At 44.8% G+C, this 18,960-nt stretch overlaps 1 protein-coding gene across 1 annotated transcript in view; it reads left to right on the forward strand.

Annotated features, from left to right (window-relative positions):
• The first annotated feature begins 5,097 nt into the window (after window positions 1–5,097).
• TED3 (Pex2/Pex12 N-terminal domain-containing protein / zinc finger (C3HC4-type RING finger) family protein) overlaps window positions 5,098–18,960 on the forward strand; it is a 31,475-nt gene continuing 17,612 nt past the window's right edge. Inside the window, exons 1-3 of the mRNA XM_086482733.1 lie at window positions 5,098–5,441; window positions 5,849–6,011; window positions 6,097–6,233. Of these exons, the coding sequence (XP_086338859.1) occupies window positions 5,259–5,441; window positions 5,849–6,011; window positions 6,097–6,233 (483 nt within the window). The 5' untranslated portion in view covers window positions 5,098–5,258. The remainder of the gene's footprint in view (window positions 5,442–5,848; window positions 6,012–6,096; window positions 6,234–18,960) is intronic.

The raw sequence follows: 18,960 nt of genomic DNA on the forward strand, positions 1-18,960 counted from the left end.
TGGCAATTCACAACGGAAATGCCCATGCTTGGTGCTCATACTTTCATGTACTCGTTCGAAAACTGTGTCATGCCAAGGAAGAGACATGGAATGTGACCTCCTTGAATGCATACTTTTCAGCTTTTCATGAGAAATCCGCATACATTCGTGCTCATCCATGAGAGAAACGTGCTCAACATACAATATGTCATGCCTAGGAAAAGGGATCACATAAAGACGCTGACTAAAATACAAGAAACGATCACGAACGAAACACTCGAACAATGCGTGCGTATCAATCATGCGAACACATAATACTTCCTGTGAGGATTCTTTGGACCGAGGCTCGAGAGCCAAGATCGGTTCTTCTTGAATGATCGAATCGTCCTGTGGGGGTTCTTTGGACCTCGACTCGAAAGCCAAGATCGGTTCTTCGTGATTGATCGAATCCATAACGAGGTTAGCTTTGCTATAAAAAGCATCCACTAACTCATCCTTCTTGTGAACAACCACATCTTCTTCATGCAACTCATCATGCTTATGAGAAATCACATCTTGATCATGCAAATCATCATGCTTGTGAGAAATCACATCTTGATCATGCAAATCATCATGCTTATCATGAACATCCAAATCATCATGCTTATCAGTGTCATGCAAATCATTGTCATTCAAATCATCATGCTGCTCACAATCATGCAAATCCTGTGTATCATGCTTTGGAGAAGTAGAGACTGAGAGAGTCTCCTTTTTCTGAATCTCTTGCATCTGTGCCTGCACTTGAGAAAAGAGTCGCAAGAACTCTTTCATTTGTTGGTCGCTCTTTTCTTTGATGGCTTTGTTCGCGCGATCAAATTCTGCTTGTCTTGCTTTGTTCTCGCGATCAAATTTGGCTTGACTTTCTTTTTCTTCCAAGTCGTGCTTACGCTGTATGGTTGCCGTTCCTTCTTCGTATTCATGATCTATGGCTGCCCTTCGTTCTTCGTAGGCCTTTCTTTCTGCTTCTCTTTCTTCGCGTTCTAACTGTCTTTCCTTAAACAACTGCTTCAACTCCTCCATATGAGTTAGTGCAATCCTTGACGTAGATGGGGAAGGGGGATGCTCATCACCTCCAAGCGAAGTATCCATTCCGCTTCGAGTGATGACCATCCACTGAAGTCGTGGGTTCTTGGGGTCTTGTGTTCTTAAGTTCACGAGGAACTTGGGTTCTTGAGGGTCTTGGATTCGTAAGTTCACGAGGAACTTGGGTTGAGGTTCTTGAGGGTCTTGAGGTTTTCTTTCGCTTGCAAACCGTGTTCGAGAAGGATCTTCTCTTCACCCGAGTTCTACTCCTTTCCGCGAACGCACCCCTTGGCGGCCTTGCGCTCACACCAAGGTTGCTTTTTCCCACCTCACGTCGATTGGCCGGCCGCTAAGTGCATGGTTTGCTCTCAATGAGTGAAAATAGGCACAAGGGGAGGTTGGACAAGCTCTTCTTTCTTGAGATTCCTGTCACTGTTCAAAAAACACGATTAGGAATCGACACGCCCAAGCGAACTTGGGTTCGTGCGACCTCAACAAGCAAAAAAAATTCTTGTGATTCTTGTGGTTCTTTCCTTGAGTGATACAGAACACTGCCAAAGCTCTGATACCAATGTTAGGTGCAACGGAATGAATGTTTGCGCTTTGCTCAAGATGAGTGCTCCGAACTGTGCTCAAGGTTCCTTTTGTTCTTATGGAAGAGAGAGCCTTCCATTCTCAATGAGAGAATGCTATGATCACAAACAAAGTGAATGGACACTGTGTGTGTAAGTGAATGAGACTGAGAGATAGAGAGAGAAGAGAGATACGACACCAGAGACGTTGTAAAACCCTCCTCCGAAGGCCCCACTCTCGTCGGCGAGAGTGGTCTATTATTGATTGCACAATCTGGTACAAATGGTATGCATGAGACTGATGCAAGTCTAGGCTATGTCGACGATGACGACGAGATCGACCTAAGGGCTGAATTCTGCAATCTTCCTACTGCTATCCAAAAAAACGCTATGGCTGAAAATCTAGGACTGATTCGGGATTGCTGAAAACGCTGTTTTGACTACGTTTTTGAGGGCTGAAAATGGGGTTCTTCTGCAAGTGTTTAGGGCTGAATTGGCTGTTGTTCCTAAGGCTGAAAACGCTGCCTTGTCTACTTCACTGAAGGCTGAAAATCCAAAAACGCTGGCAGCCTTGTAGCGTTAGTGAAAACACTGGGAATCTGGGGGATGTTGGCGATGATAGCAAGGCTGAAAACGCCAGGGCTAGGGGGTGGTGTGGGTGATGACAAAAAACGCTAGGCTTAGGGGATGGAAAACGCCAAGGCTTGAAGGTCTTGATGGTTCTTGCTGAGAAGGTGCCTGTTGAGCGGGGAGCTCCTGCTGCCTCTTCTGCCATTGAGTGCTAACTTGGGTTTGCTTATATATTAACTTACCCAATTTGCCCTACCTACTTTTGTTGGAAAGTCACTTAAATTAATAAGTGAAAAATGTCAAAAATAGGGAAAATAGGCTAAAATCACTGGAAAAATCCTCTAACTGATTCTAATGGATTCTGATGGGATTATTGATGATCATGCTGTGTGCAACCAGAGGATATGCATCTACACTAAGTGACTGGGCATGCACGGTCTACGAATAGACTCACAAAAGTGCCAGATCACTTCTAATCTAGACTGACTGAACCGTGATCATGCTGTAGCTTGTCCACGGACACACAGGGTTAAATGTGTGACGAGAGAGAGAGAGAGAGAGAGAGAGAGAGAGAGAGAGAGAGAGAGAGAGAGAGAGAGAGAGAGAGAGAGAGAGAGAGAGAGAGAGAGAGAGAGAGAGAGCGCGTAGGCGATCGAGCATCAGGAGTACAATGACAGCAAGGAGGATGACAGGAGTGGTGGCTTCTTCCTCTCGATGTGCGCATGATTCCCTCAGCAGCAGCAGCAACGCACGAGGTGACTAACACACCATCTGTAGTCATAGAGCTTGTATGTGTGTACAAGTTGTGTGCCTGTAGCCCCTGTGCCTTTCACACGGTGTTGGGCAGACTCCTCGCAATTGACACCAGATTTGGTGCATATCCCCTTCTCGTTGCAATGAGCACACACCTTGGTAGACATGGTGCTTGTAAGGTGATTTTCTTCCTTAAAGGATTGTAGCACATACAACATGATATGTTTTGCGAGTTGCTTTTCTTTGATAGTTGTAGGATGTGTTAATCTTGGCATATATAACATGTGATGCCAATATTGAGAGGGTCTTAGCTCGTGGTCAATGCATGGCCAGTGTCTACTCTCTTCACATCTTTGGCAATCGGGTACATATTTGATTGTGCTTTGCTCGATCATGACTTTATGACATCCATAGGATGTAGCATACATTGCATGTAATCGCACAAAGTACCATCACTAGCGTGTGTGAGTTTGCAACATAACATTGTATTGTTAAGGATGTGGGAATAATGTTACTTTGTTGCTAAGTGCCACCGGAAGTGAGGCCTAAGATCCTAAAGAACAGCAATAAGCCAAGGGGTGTTAAGGCCGAAGAAGATGAGCTTACATAGGAGCATGGTCTTTTTAAAAGAAAATCCAAAATAAAAGGAAAAGTCAATAACCCAAAAGCGGGATGCACACAAGGCAGTTGATTGGGCAGTGTTTAGTTGGTTGTAGCCGAGTAGCGCAAGCACTTGGGCCTGCAAAACGGGCAGGTGTAGGATCCAGCAAAAAGGCGACGACAAGCAAAACCGTAGCTCCATCAATGCCCACTTGGAAGATGACGGTGCTTACAAGGCATGCGACACAGGGCAACAGACAAGTATTAAGAGCACGAGCCAACCGATCTATCACTTCTCGGTAGACCAAGAAGTGAGCTCAACCGCACATGCCTTCTATTCAATGGTATTGTGGGTGTGTGGAGGACATGGACCTGGCTGTGCGAGCCACTCTCAAAGGCTGGGAGTTCGTGTACCTGAATGATCTTGGGGCAGTATCGATGATGAGGCTTGCTGGGCTAGCGGGGTGGTAGCGATGACAAGTAGATTGTGGTGATGTGCAAGCTCATGTGTTTTTAGAAAAAGCTTCCAGAAGCTTTGAAAAATAGACACTTTAAAACCTTTTGTTTGAAGTGGTGCATGCTTGGCTTTTAAGGAGTGTTCACAACATCCACACCCTCTAGAAATGGCCCTCATGGGTATCTACACCCCTTAGGTGTTTTTTCCACATGTTGCCACATGATTCCATGCCAGATAGGCATCCGAATAGACAAGAGGTGTTACACAAAAGTATAGGATAAAGCCCATAAACCTAACATATAACAATCTACTAACATAATATGGCGGAAGGGGAGCCCTTTACACGTGTCGCAATCTGCGACCTGAAGGCTAAAGTCCAAAACTAAAAAAAGCTCGTTTGCAAACGATAAAGAGGGAGAGAGGGAGGGAGAGAGAGAGGCTGTCGAAGGCGGTCGGCCGTACTAGTTTTTCTTAATGTGACCCTCTTTTTTCTAGTGAAAGCGTTCAATGTCCTTCTTATCCCGAGACTTACCACCATTTCATGATATTTATTGCGCTCAAGTGACTTCCCCCTGAAATATCAATGAGGGCGAAGTGAACGTAACATCAATCCATACCATTCCTTTTCTAGTTAAAATCAATGAGAAACATGAAGAAAATCTCACGCGTGATGGTTTTTAACTCTTGAATCCAATGAGGTCTTGCAATCAATTTTCCATTGTATGAGTCAAAAATTTGTGGCATGCATCCACAATTTATAGACCATGCAATTGGCATGTCAATTATGCTAGTCCCACAAACACCACTACAATAGCTCCCACCATTATGTTGATCCAGTAGTTTTGCACATGCTTGGAGGGGTTTTATGATTTAACTTTCCCTTCGTAGCATCGTCAGACGTTTTTGAATTCGTAATTTGTTCCACGTGTGATGGGGAAGTTGAACTCCATACCCATAACATATACACATAGCGATTGAAATGTGTTCTTTATCCTTGACCAATTGAACCTTGTAGTCTTTGAGGCTATGCTTTGTTGCAAGGGCTTGAACGGTGTACTCTTGTGATTTGAACTCGCGTTTTATACTTTAAGTGCACTTGATTGCTTTGAAGAAAAAGCATTCGAAGGGTCTGTGACGGTTTTTGAATCAGCAGGCTATGGAAGGTGCGCAGGATTTAGATTAACAATCTTCTTCGACGACAATGCTACTCATCGAGTGGCTTATCGCGATTGTTTCCGAGGGTCGATGTATAGCATAGTCCACAGATGGCTGCAGATCATATGAGAAGCATGGATACAACCAGCTCACCTGCGCCCTCGACGGGGCTTCTACATCCTACTATATGGGCGCCTGTATCTAGAGTAAACCAGCTGGATGCTGCCAAACTTGATGTGGAGATGACGGCCATGCTCAAAGAGCAGCTCACCAAGGTCTTCTCGCTCATGCAGGTTCTGCCCTTTTTCCTTCTCTTTCTTCGGTCATTGTAGTTCTTGACGTAGTAGGCACATAGGCTGTCTTCACTTTGCTATCATCCAAAGGCATCTAGCAGCGTTCAAAGAAGTGCAGCAACAAAGAGCCAACTTTAATGCATCAATCACTGTCATATAATGTGCAAAGTGAAGTGTACCGGATTTTTAAAGGGCCCATGCATTGATTGACATCTGTCTTTGTGTGCTTGCATATTTGCTTCCGTATTTATTATGATCCTGCTCGAGCATTGTATGCGGTCACGGTAAAGTAGTTGATTTGGGTGTACGGCCTTGACACCTTTCTTGTTTAGGAACTTTTGAACTGCCTGCGAGGTGCTTGTTTTGGGGCACATCGAATTTAAACTCAGTAAAATTGTCATTTGTAGCCAAGACTTGTGTCACGTTATGAGCCTGAGCTGGATGCCTTTCTTGAATTTCTGGTCTGGAGGTTTTCTATATGGTTGGACAAGCCTACGCCTGGAAATGCATTAATGAATCTGCGGTACAGAGATGAGAGGGCGTTTCTTCCCCTAGCAGCCCTTGGAAAAGGTTGGTTCAAGAGTGCTTTCCATTCTTACAATACATACTTGTATCTTTTTGTCCCAATCTAACATTCTCCGTCCTTCACTTTCAGTTCGTACAGGTTTGGAGGGTCCAGGCTTGACAAAATTTCAGAAGATTGGATACTGTCTGGCTTTGGTTGGTGGACGTTATGGTTGGGCTCGATTGCAAATGTTCTCAGCTTTCCGCAGATGGGGTGACAGTGGACAGGTGTTATTGCTACACATCATATTCTCTCTCTTCTTGTTCTATACATCTGTGCGTGTGTGAAATTGAGTAGAGTTTGTTGCGACTAGCCTTTGTGGTCGCATTGCTTTCATCTTATCATTGCTATTGGCTTAGAGAGAGTGTCAAGCTCGTGATGTCTTGTATGATATGCAAGATTGGCTAAGGATAGTGTAACGAGAGCTTGTGACCGAGTTACCGCTTATGCTATTAAAAAAAAAGAGGTCTCCAAGGACTCTAGATGTGGGACAACGGGTCTATTTGAAGATACCGAAAGATCCAAGACTACGGGAACTGGGAAGCATTATAGCTTTCATCTAGATTTTGTGGTCCATTCTTGGTCACAAAGAGAATAGACCCCGTTGCTATAAATTGGCTCTTCCCTCTACATCCAATATTTCGTGTCAGTTGTGTTAGGTGCAATGGAAGTGATTGATGGTGTATGCTCATGATGAGTGCTTAGTGCATACTCAAGGTTCCTTTTACTGAATGAGAGAGTTCCTTTTACTTCATGAGAGTTGTGCAATAGACTAGTGAGAAAAGAGTGATACTGTGAGTGAAGGTTGAGAGAGAGAGAGAGAGAGAGAGAGAGAGAGAGAGAGAGAGAGAGAGAGAGAGAGAGAGAGAGAGAGAGAAGACTGACATCAAATGGGTTCCCAAACCTTCCTCCAAGGGCCCCCCTCTCTATCGCTAGAGAGGTATTTGCCTAGATTGCACAAATGCTGATACAATGGTCGTGGATGTTGAGATGTTGGTGGCAACTTGATGTTTATGCTTGGTTCTACGAGACTAAGGGCTGAAATGCAAAAACGCTAATGGGACTGATGGGATCTGCGAACGAGGACGCGGCTATGGGCGGATTTGGCTGACCTGCTGTCTTGGGCTGAATTCTCGAAATGCTGGCTGATTTGATGTGGGAATCTGAAAACACTGGCTGATCTGGTACGATGGGCTGAATTCTAAAAACACTGGTTTGATTTGGTGCAAAAACGCCAGAATTGCTACTGAGGTACCGTGGGTACTTGGTACTTGTACTGCGGGTGCTAACTTTCTGTGGAGAAGTAAGTGACCGTTAGGGTCACTTATATATGGGATAAAAGCTGGGTAGGGCAATGCTTCCTAAAAATCCCACGATTTCTAAAATGGTGCAAAAATGTCACTTATTAATAAGTTGATGAACTACTTATAAGAGGTGATTCACATACAATAAAAACCTAGGGTGGGTACTAATGCAACTATATGGGAACACTCCCCAATGCGTGCATGTAGAAGACACTAGCTATCCTCATGTGCAATCAGAGGGTATGCAACTAATCTCAAGTGTCTGGACATGCACGTTCTGCGTACAGGCTCATAAGGGTGCCATAACACTTCCTAGGCTAACCTAAACCCTAGAAATAGGAGTTAGCTTGTCCACAGGCACATAGGGTTAGATGTGCACGTGACATCCTCCTTTTCAAGGTGACATATTGGTACCGAGCTGCATGGCTTCCATGTAGTCCACCAACAACTCCAGGGAATTTGCGAAGAAATCTTCGTCGGCCCACTATGCTGCGTGGGTGCCACGATACTTGAACTTCAAAAAGGACTACAATGCTTGCTTCTTTGGACTGCGCCGAACGCGATGCTGAATAATCTGCTTCGGCTCCATGTCTTCAACTTCGTCTACGATCTCGGGTTCATCGTCTTCAAGAATCTCCCTAAAACAATTTCAACCACAATTTCATAGATACATCTGTTACTTTGAAAGTGACTGGAAAGGGACTATGCTTCGTACATGACTGTGGATGGAATGCAAATGAAAAATGTGACGGAGTGCCAAATCTATCCACAAATACATGCCAAAGTTGTGATCTAAACTAGACTTTTCTACCTACAACTTTTGACTGTGGTATACCACAAAGGGAATACCTGTCACGTGCACATCTAACCCTATGTGTACGTGGACAAGCTACTTTATGACATGGGTTCAGTTCAGTTCAGTTAGCCTAGCTTAGGAAGTGTCAAGTGATCTGGCACTTTTGTGAGTCTGTTCGCAGACCGTGCATGTCAAGACACTTAAGAGTAGATGCATATCCTCTGGTTGCACACAACATGACCATCAGATTTCCATCAGAACCTATCAGGAGCATTTTTACAGTGCATAGACCTATTTTCCCTATTTTTGACATTTTTACTTATTATTTTTAAGTGACTTTTGTTGGGAATTGGGTAGGGCAAATTCAGTAAGAATATATATAAGAAAACTCAGCGAGCATTCTACAGCAGAAGAGGCAGCAGGAACTTCGGTTCAACAGGCACCTTCTCAGCAGGACCCAGTAGGCCTAGCGTTTTTGCATATGCAAGAAGGCCTAGTGTTTTGCACCCAGATCAGCCAGCGTTTTTGCATTTGCAGCAGCCTGGTGATAGCAGAGGACAGATCAGCCCTAGCGCTAGTAGTTTGCACCGACAGATTCACAGCGTTTCCGCAGCAGAGCCCAAATCAGCCCTAGCATTGTTGTATCAGTCTGGCACCTCAACGTTTTTGCAGATTTTCGCGACATGATCAACCAATAGACCAGCATTTTTAGTTTCGAGCATCAAGACCCGCATCGCAAGTTCTGAACCTCGCAGATCTCACCTTCCCGCAACAGATCCTCATCATCGTCGACATCGTCATCGACATAGAGTCAGAATTCAGCAGAGAAAGATTTGCAGATTTCAGCCCTTGGCGTTTTTAGATTTCAGCCGTCTTGTCGTTGTCCTCATCGTCGTCGACATCGTCGGCAAGTCTAAGCATTGTAGAGATTTGTGCAATCAATAGTAGACCGCTCTCGCCATAGAGAGTGGGGCCTTCGGAGGAGGGTTTGACAACATTCCGGGTCGTATTCTTCTCTCTCTATCTCTCAGTCTCAACACCTTCATTCACAGTGTTCACCACTTTGTTTGTGTCCATTGCACTCTCTCACTAAAGGAACGGAAGGCTCTCCCTTCCGTAAGTAAAAGGAACCCTTGAGCACAGTTCGGAGCACTCATCTTGAGGAAAGTTCAACATTCACTTCCGGTGCACCTTACATTGGTATCGGAGCTTTGGCAGTGTTCTGTATCTCTCAAGGATAGAACCACATAATTTTTTTTGCTTGTTGTGGTCGAACGTAACCCAAGTCCTCTTGGGTGTGTCAATTCCTAATCGTGTTTTTGAAGAGTGACAAGAAACCCAAGGAAGAAGGGCTTGTCCAGCCTCCCCTTGTCTCTCTTTTCACTCATTGAGAGCGTACCGTGCACTTAGCAGCCGGCCAATCGACGTGAGGTGGGAAAAAGCAACCTTGGTGTGAGCGCAAGGATGGCTGCCAAGGAGTGCGCCCGTGGAAAAGAGAAGAACTCGGTGAAGAGAAGATTCTTCTCTAACACAGATTACAAGCTAAAGAAGAAACTCAAGAACCTCAAGAACCCAAGAACCAAGAACCACACGAACCCAAGTTCCTCGTGAACTTAAGAACCAAAGTATGGTCATCACCCGAAGCGGAAGCACGAAGGTGATAAGCATGAAGAAGGTGAAGAAAAATTTTCCTCACCACGAGGTTTTTCCGACCCTCCCCCTTTTCCATCTACGCGAAGGATTGCACTAACTCCTATGGAGGCTTTCGACAACATGATGATGGACCAAGGTTGCATCTGTACGTACGTACGGTACAGCGGTACGGTACGGTTCTGTACGTACGGATAGGTAGTGTACGTTTTTTTTTGTGGGTTTTTTTTTGCTCTTTTGTTTTTTTAGGGACATCTTGCCATTAGTATCTAGATTTTAGACATATTCAATCGAATACATATTACAGAATGGGGAGGTAGTAGCGGGATATTCCATTCGGGATGGCTACTTGATGAAGAAAACGTTGTTGTGCGTTACACAGCCGTTGAGATTGTTTTTAGGAACCAGATTGAAGCAATATCTAATGGATGTTTGAAGTAGTATCTATGTCTAGACTCTATGTAGTTCCTAGTATGTATAGGCTGAAAAAGGCTAAAGTCACTATTCTTTTTGTTGTTACAAATGTTACGTACTGGTCACGTACCTTAAAGGCCGATTCGTACAGAAGTACGTACCTGACGTACTGATTACGTACCGTACACTCCGTACCTTTCCACCTTGTGATCGACAGGCAGTTAGAACGCGAAGCAAGAAAAGTAGAAAGAAAGGCAGAACACAAAGAAAGAATGGCAGCCATACAGCGTGAACACACAGAAAGAAGAGCCGAATTGGAAGCGCCGAACAGAGAGCCCAACACATGCAAGAGTTGTTTCGACTTTTTGCTAATGTGTAGGCACAGATTGCAAAGGATCAGGAGAAGAAGACTCTCTTAGTCTTTTCTTCTCCAAAGCACGACACACATGATAAGCATGATGAATTGCATGCTAATGATAAGCATGATGATTTGCATGATCGAGATGTGATTACTCACAAGCATGATGATTTACAAGATAATGATGTGATTGTTCTCAAGGATGATGGTTTAGTTGATACTTTGTCTAGTGAAGCTAACCTCATTGTAGATTCGATCGATCACGAAGAACCGATCTTAGCTCTCGAGTCGAGGTCCAAAGAACCCCCACAGGAAGTGTTATGTGTTCGAATGAGTAGTCAGCACGCATTGTTCGAGTGTTTCATTCGTGATGCTTTACTGTATTTTAGTCACCGTCCTTATGTGATCCCTTTTCACAGGCATGACATATTGTACGATGAGTACGATTCACTCATGAATGAGCATGGATGTATACGGATTACTCATGAAAAGATGAAATGTTTGCATCCAAGGAATTCACATTCCATGTCTCTTCCTTGGCATGACACAGTCTTAGACAGAGCACAAGAAGGATTGAGCATTAAGCATTGGCATTTCCAATGTGATTTGCCACAGTTGATTGATTTAGATCAGAAAGATAAGTTTCGATTCCATTGTTTGCTTGTGTTTGATGAACGGGTTGGCACTCCGTCTCTATGTTCATCTACATTGCATGCACAGTTTTTTCGAAGGAATAGAATTTTTCCAGTCACCTTACATGGAATGGGTATGTTCATGTTTTTGTGTTGGAAGTGGTTTCATGAATTTTCATCCTCGGAGATTCTTGAAGAAGGCAAACGCATGGCTATAGACGAAGTTGAAGCATTGAAGGAGCCACAACTGACTTTCGGCGCGGCCCAGAGAAGCAAGCGTTGCAGACCTTTATGAAGTTCCAAGTATTGCATGCCCCACGCATTAGAGTGGGCCGGCGAAGAGTCCTTCCCACGATTCATCCAGACGCTGTTGACGATATCCCTCGACGCCATATAGTTCGGTATCGGTACCTCACTTTGAAAAGGAGGGGATGTCACGTGCACATCTAACCCTATGTGTACGTGGACAAGCTACCTTATGACATGGGTTGGGTTCAGTTCAGTTAGCCTAGCTTAGGAAGTGATCTGGCACTTGTTTGCAGACCGTGCATGTCCAGACACTTAAGAGTAGATGCATATCCTATGGTTGCACACAACATGACCATCAGATTTCCATCGGAACCTATCAGGCGCATTTTTACAGTGCATAGACCTATTTTCCCTATTTTTGACATTTTTCACTTATTATTTTTAAGTGACTTTTATTGGGAACTGGATAGGGCAAATTCAGTAAGAATATATATAAGAAAACCGAGCGCTAGCATTCTACAGCAGAAGAGGCAACAGGAACTTCAGTTCAACAGGCACCTTCTTAGCAGGCCCCCCAGCAGGCCTAGCGTTTTTGCATATTCAAGAAGGCCTAGCGTTTTGCACCTAGATCAGCCAGCGTTTTTGCATTTGCAGTAGCGTGGCGACAGCAGAGGACAGATCAGCCCTAGCGTTAGTAGTTTGCATCAGTAGATTCACAGCGTTTCCGCAGCAGAGCCCAAATCAGCCCTAGCGTTGTTGCATTAGCCTGGCACCTCAGCGTCTTTGCAGATCTTCGCGACATGATCAACCAGTAGACCAGCGTTTTCAGTTTCGAGCATCAAGACTCCGCACCGCAAGTCCTGAACCTCGCAGATCTCACCTTCTCGCAACAGATCCTCATCGTCGTCGACATCGTCATCAACATAGAGTCAGAATTCAGGAGAGAAAGATTTGCAGATTCCAGCCCTTAGCGTTTTCAGATTTCAGCCGTCTTGTCGTCGTCCTCATCGTCGTCGACATTGTCGGCAAGTCCAAGCATTGTAGAGATTTGTGCAATCAATAGTGTAGACTGCTCTCACCATAGAGAGTGGGGCCTTCGGAGGAGGGTTTGACAACATTTCGGTGTTGTATTCTTCTCTCTCTATCTCTCAGTCTCAGCACTTTCGTTCACAGCATTCACCACTTTGTTTGTCTCCATTGCACTCTCTCACTAAAGGAACGGAAGGCTCTCCCTTCCGTAAGTAAAAGGAATCCTTGAGCACAGTTCGGAGCACTCATCTTGAGCAAAGTTCAACATTCACTTCCGCTGCACCTTACAATACCAATGCTTGATGGGCAATTGTGCTAATGCTTTTGCTGCGACTTTGTTTTGCCACGGAATGAGCATGCCTACAATGGTGCAACATTGTGTATTCCTCGAGTAAGGTGCGTTTCATGCTATTGTGCTCATCCGTGAGTGAATCATGTGCATTGTGTAATATGGCTTTCCTATGAGAAGGTAACACACAAAGAGGATGACGAAAATACAAGAGACCATGACGAATGAGAGAGACAAAAAATGCATAGTGACTCTTTATGTGAACGAAAGATACTTTCTAAATCGGTACTGTGGACCTTGACTCGAGAGCCAAGATCGATCCTACCCTTCTTGACTAATCGTATCTGCAATTGGGTTAGCTTTACTAGTCAATCAAACCACCAAATTGCTCAAAAGACTGGAACCATCCAGCTTTACGGTCACTCCAAGGTGTACTCGGTACAGATTGGAGCCACTTGAAGGCTTGATGATCCTTACTAACAATTAAATCTCTATCATGCGGAAAATGCTTCTTAGACTGTAGAGAATGAATGACTGAGAGAGGTTCCTTATCATGCAATGACCAATTTTTTTTTGGACTGAGGGACTGTGTACTTAGAGAGACTACGGGACTATGTGCTTTATCCTCTTTCAAAACACGAGTGAGATGTGTGAGAGTGCGCGTGTGCGGAAGCGTGAGAGGAGAGAGAGAGAGAGACAGAGACACAAACGCTTGTATGGGGAAGAGGGTGCAATCAGTCTCCCATGACTACCAGAACAAGAGACCCTCAATACATCGGTTATGATGGAAGTGGGTACCCCCCTGGCCCTATAAATAGGTGCCTAAGTGGAGGTAGGGCAAAGTGGGCAGCCGGCCCCAAACTTGGGTGGCCGGACTAGGAGCAACCTAGACTATGGGTGGCCAGCCCGGAGACATACTAGCCGTACAAGCATGCCCTAGACCTATGAAGCAGCAGAGTGGTGTAAATCTAACAAGATGTTAATGACAAAGACGGAATATTTTTCTCACAGCGAATAATCACGAGAGAGGCACCTTTGACACACAGAGAGAGAGAGAGAGAGAGAGAGAGAGAGAGAGAGAGAGAGAGAGAGAGAGAGAGAGAGAGAGAGAGAGAGTTCTCTTTCTACGTGGATCAAAACTTCTAAACCATTGTATGCCAAAAATCATATCACATCCAGACAGAGGATAGACGACAATTATGTTTTGTACTGAGATTGTCACATTAGGAGATTCATGCGTAAGTGAGGATTGCATGCCAATAACAAATCAAGAGACCACAATGGGATCCATTGGAATAGCTTCTAAACGTGTGCTCTTTACAAGAGAATCACTAATCACATCATGCATACTGCAAGCATCAAACAAGATCACAATATGTTGGCCATGTGTGGCCATTCACATGACCATAACACTTCATGAGAGACTCATCTAGATGATCACTAGAAACTTGGTGCACATTAGTTTTTGTATTTATAACACTAACAAAAGATGTGGGTTTTGTGGGTTCTTTGGGTGCTTTCTTAGAACAATCTCTTTTCATGTGACTTTAGTGTGACATTGAAAACATCTTCCTTCTTTTCCATACTCGGTTCGTTCTTCAAGACTTAACCAACCTCCTACTATTCCTTGAACAGATTTTTCTTCCGATGTTAATTTAGGGATTTCCTGAGCTTTAGCCTTTCCTTTATTATCATTGTTAGGTGAAGAGTGCTGTGCTGTAGGTGTAAAGGAAGATTGAGAAGAGGAAGAATTACCATCATTCTTACCATGGCGCTTACCATTCTGTTGGTTATGAGGGGCACTTGACTTGATTTCCTTCGGCTTACCTTTGTTGTGCTTCATTTCTTGCTCGAGAGTGATCTTGACGGCGTCATTGAAGTCGGTGGGTCGGAAGACTTTCACGTCGTACTTGATGTACTCGTCTAAACCAAAGAGGAAAGCCTCTTTACAATCCTCATCCAACTTGCACAATTGAACACCTATCTGTAAATTACGGTTAGATAAAGACATAACGGGAGTTACGACCCATTGATATTGTGCTAATCCTCTGTATCTTTCGTGGTGCGTATACCCTATCAACTACCTCATTTTTGTGCGAATTTTTTCGATTTAATGATTCTTTTAGTTCTAGACTTCATTATGGCTAAGTCTGCCCTTGATCTCTGGAGTCACGATAGAAACTCAGTACGCTGATCTATGTGTTGATGTATGCTCATGTGTGTGTGTGCGGTGTGTGTTGTGTTTGGGAGCATATGTTAGTACCTAGTTCTATACCCACTATTGGGCACTGACGACGTTAGTGGGGATGTCGTGGTATTTAGTCAATACCATGTATGATGGAGCCGATGGTTATATTATGACTACCATGGGTCTATACCTTGCACTTTCCTTTAACGATGAATTTGGGCTCATCTTTGATTCATCTAGGTATATATAACAGGAGTTCCATTTTGCTTGAGACCTCGCCGATCTTCTTTTAACCAATCAAGGTACTGTGGTGGCATAAAACGACCCTTGAGCTTGTCTTGGAAGTCGACCCAACTAAAAGACAATGGTATGCCATCCGCGGCACGATCAAGGTGCTAGGCCATCTGTGCCTCTTGCCAGGCCTGATACCAATAGTTTTCTTGTTAGTCGCAAAGTGAGCATCAAATTGATGCAACCAAGAATGAATCACAGAAGCATCCATCTTACCATTATATTTATTAAAAGTCAACTTCTCCAGTGACTGGATTGTTAGAGTGGTCGTCTCTACCTGTGCTACGTGATTACTCACTGGCTTGCTTGAGTGGCTCTCTCTTCGGGGAGAGTATCTATAGGACCAACTCTTTCATGCGTTGGTCCCGCTGCGCCTCTCACTCTAGCTCCATAGTTGCCCGCTTTTCTTCGGCCGCTATGCGTTGAGCTTTGCGTGCTCACGCCCTAGCTCCATAGTTGCCCTCTTCTCTTTAGCCGCTATGCCTCGAGCTTCGCGTGCTTGCTCAATGCTCATGCTCGAGCTCCATAGCCGCCCTTCGTTCTTCACGTTCTCTGTCCATAGCGGCATGCTGAGCCTCTTGTTGTAGCATCATCTCCATCATGGACTTCGTCAAAGTCTCCATAGAATTTGTGCAATCCGTGGCATAGATGGGGATGCAGGAGGATCAGGAAATCTTCCTCCTGGTATAGGGACTTCTTCTTCTCCAATTCCACTCTCATCACCTTCACGCAAAGTATCCATTCCACTTCTGGTGATGACCATGCACTGAGTACTTGGGTATTGAGGTTCTTGGGTTCTTGGGGTACTTGTGTACTTGGTGCTCTTGGGGTACTTGGGTTCTTGGGATACTTGGGTACTTGGGTATTGCTTGCAATCTGCGTCGCTCAACTCCTTCCTGCGGGTGCACCCCTCATTGCACGTGGATCAAAGAAAATAAGCTTTCTTTGATGCCTAACTTTATTCCATGCTCTGCATAGCTCACTTGCATGAGAATTTGGCCTATCGCCCATCGTATCTGGCACTAAACCGGCTGTGGGTTTGTGCCTCTTTTCTTTTTTGTCGTCTTTGTCCCTCTGAGTCAGTTGGCCTCTTCCTCTGTGGACAATCTGGCAATTTGCAGCAAAATGACCAAGCTGTTCGCAATTTTTTTATATTCTTAGCCATTTAAGCCTTCTACTCTTCGAAAGACTTTCGCACAAAAGGCTTTTTCTTTTTCTTTGCTTGTTCTCTCCAGACGCTTGGGTTGAGTCCTTAGCTTTCTCTGACTTTCCTGACTCGTGGGAAGCCTCATGAGTCACTTTTGCCAAGGGCTTCTTTGCAGAGTTATCGGGGAACACCCCTATCAGGGCTTGGAACATCGGAACGGTGTTCCGGCCGGTTGCAAGTGCCGGGAATGGCAGGGCGTTCTGAGAGACCTGGCATCACCGGAACGACAGGGGGGGGACGAGGCCGGAACGTCCCGGAACGGCAGCAATGGTAAGAAAGCTTAAAGGGGTAGATTTTGGGTGTGTGTTTTTCCTTATAAATTGCTCCCCCTTCACCCCTTTCCTTCACAAATGCAACAAGCCTCAAGGCTCTCTCTCTCTCTCTCTCTCTCTCTCTCAAGCTCTACCCTCGCGCTTCGGCCTCAAGCTCTCAAGCTCTATCCTCAAGCTCTCAAGCTCTCTCTCTTGAGCCTGCCCTCAACTTTCAAGGCTTCAAGCTCTCTCTCCCTTGGTCTCAAGAAGTGAAGCCTCTCTCAAGCTCTCTATCTCAAGCATGCACTGTGTCTGTTGTGAATGTACTATGACCGCGTATCACCACACGATGCAATCAAGCCATAATAAGGTGGAATGGTCTTCAAATCATGTTTTTTGTGAGTATTAAAGTCAAAGGACTCTAAAGACTAATACTACTTGTATTCAAACACATAACGCTAAAAATTGCATTATTTGGGTGCTTTTTATGCCTCCCGTTCTGCGCCGTTCCTGTTTCGGACCCCTTGCCGTTCTCCTGTTCCGCGGGGAGGCTCGTCGCCGTTCACATTCCGTGTTCCCGGTAACTATGCTTCTCTGTTGAATTTTTCTTTGACTGACCCGCTTTCACGTTGCCCTAGAATCCACTGTCTTCTCCTTTCAACAAGGCATGACGAGTGTTGACAACCTTCATAAGCTGAGTAAGGGTGGCCACTTTGTTCTTTGTACAGTAGTTCCTGAGCCCTTTAGGCAACCCACAACAATACTTCTCTATCTGCTTTGTCAATGGCACAGATCTGTATGAAGCTACTGAAAGGAGCAACGGAACTTCAAATGTACTCCTTTAAGCTTTTGCGAGTAGTCGCATTGAGTTGGTGCCAACCTGTTGTAACATCAGCTTCAAACTCATTTGACAGCCATGCAGATACAAACATCTGTTTAAAGTAAACCCATGTGGCGGGTGCCTATACTTGCATCAACAATGTCGTCCACCATGAACGCGCATTTCCTTTCAAGAAAGTGGCAACTTTCTAGACCTTCGAGGCCTCTGTAAAATTCCCCCCCTGCATAAGCATTATCAAACTGGTGGAGGAAGGTAGGAGTCCGCTGAAAGTATCAAACTTCACAATTGTATCACTGTCACGTGACACATCCAACCCTACGTGTCCGTGGACAAGCTACAGCACGACAAGGGTTCAGTCAGTCCGGTCAATCTAGATTTAGAAGTGATCTCGCACTTTTGTGAGTCTGTTCGTAGACCGTGCATGTCGAGTCACTTAGTGTAGATGCATATCCTCTGGTTGCACACAGCATGATCATAAGCATTCCCATCAGAATCCATCAGAATCCTTCAGGGGAATTCTCCAGTGCATTTAGCCTATTTTACCTATTTTTGATATTTTTCACTTATTATTTTTAAGTGACTTTTGTTGGAAAGTAGGTAGGGCAAATTGAGTAAGTTTGTATATAAGCAAACCTAGACTAGCACTAAATGGCAGAAGAGGCAACAGGAGCCAAGCTCAACAGGCAACTTCTCAAGCAAGAACCTTGGTGGTTTCCCCTCCAAGCAAGATCCCATCCCTATCGTTTTGCATCAGGAGGTCATCGCCCTCATCAGCATTAGCCTAGCGTTTTCAGCAGGAGGTCATCACCCTCATCAGCTTCAGCCTAGCGTTTTCAGCAGGACATCATCGCCTAGCAGACTCCAGACTTGGCGTTTTTTCAGCAGATCTTCACCGCAAGAACCCCTCAGCCCTAGCGTTAGTAAAAAGCCCACATCGCCCACTTCTGGCCTGGCGTTTTTCAGCAATGAAACAACAGTACATTCAGCCCAAAGAACATCAGTTTTCAGCCCTAAGACCTGCAGATTTTCAGCGACAAAGATCAGCAAAAAGCAGCCCCAAAACCAGCGTTTTGGATTTGCCGCAGATTTCAGCCCATAGCGTGTTTGGACAGCAGATAAAAGATTGCAGATTTCAGCCCTTAGGTCTGTTTCGCCATCCCCGTCGTCATCGCCGACATAGCCTAGACTTGCATCAGTCACATGCATTCAGTTTGTACCAGTTTGTGCAATCATAAGTAGACCACTCTCGCCGACGAGAGTGGGGCCTTCAGAGGAGGGTTTTACAACGTCTCTGGTGTCGTATCTCTCTTCTCTATCTATCTCTTAGTCTCATACACTTGCACGCATAGTGTCCATTCACTTTGTTTGTAATCATTACACTCTCTCATTGAGAACGGAAGGCTCTCCCTTCCATAAGAACAAAAAGAACCTGGAGCACAATTTGGAGCACTCATC

This window comes from Adiantum capillus-veneris, chromosome 15 (assembly GCF_014529385.1).
Source record: "Adiantum capillus-veneris isolate H3 chromosome 15, ASM1452938v2, whole genome shotgun sequence".
In the NCBI taxonomy this organism is placed as follows: Eukaryota; Viridiplantae; Streptophyta; class Polypodiopsida; order Polypodiales; family Pteridaceae; genus Adiantum; species Adiantum capillus-veneris.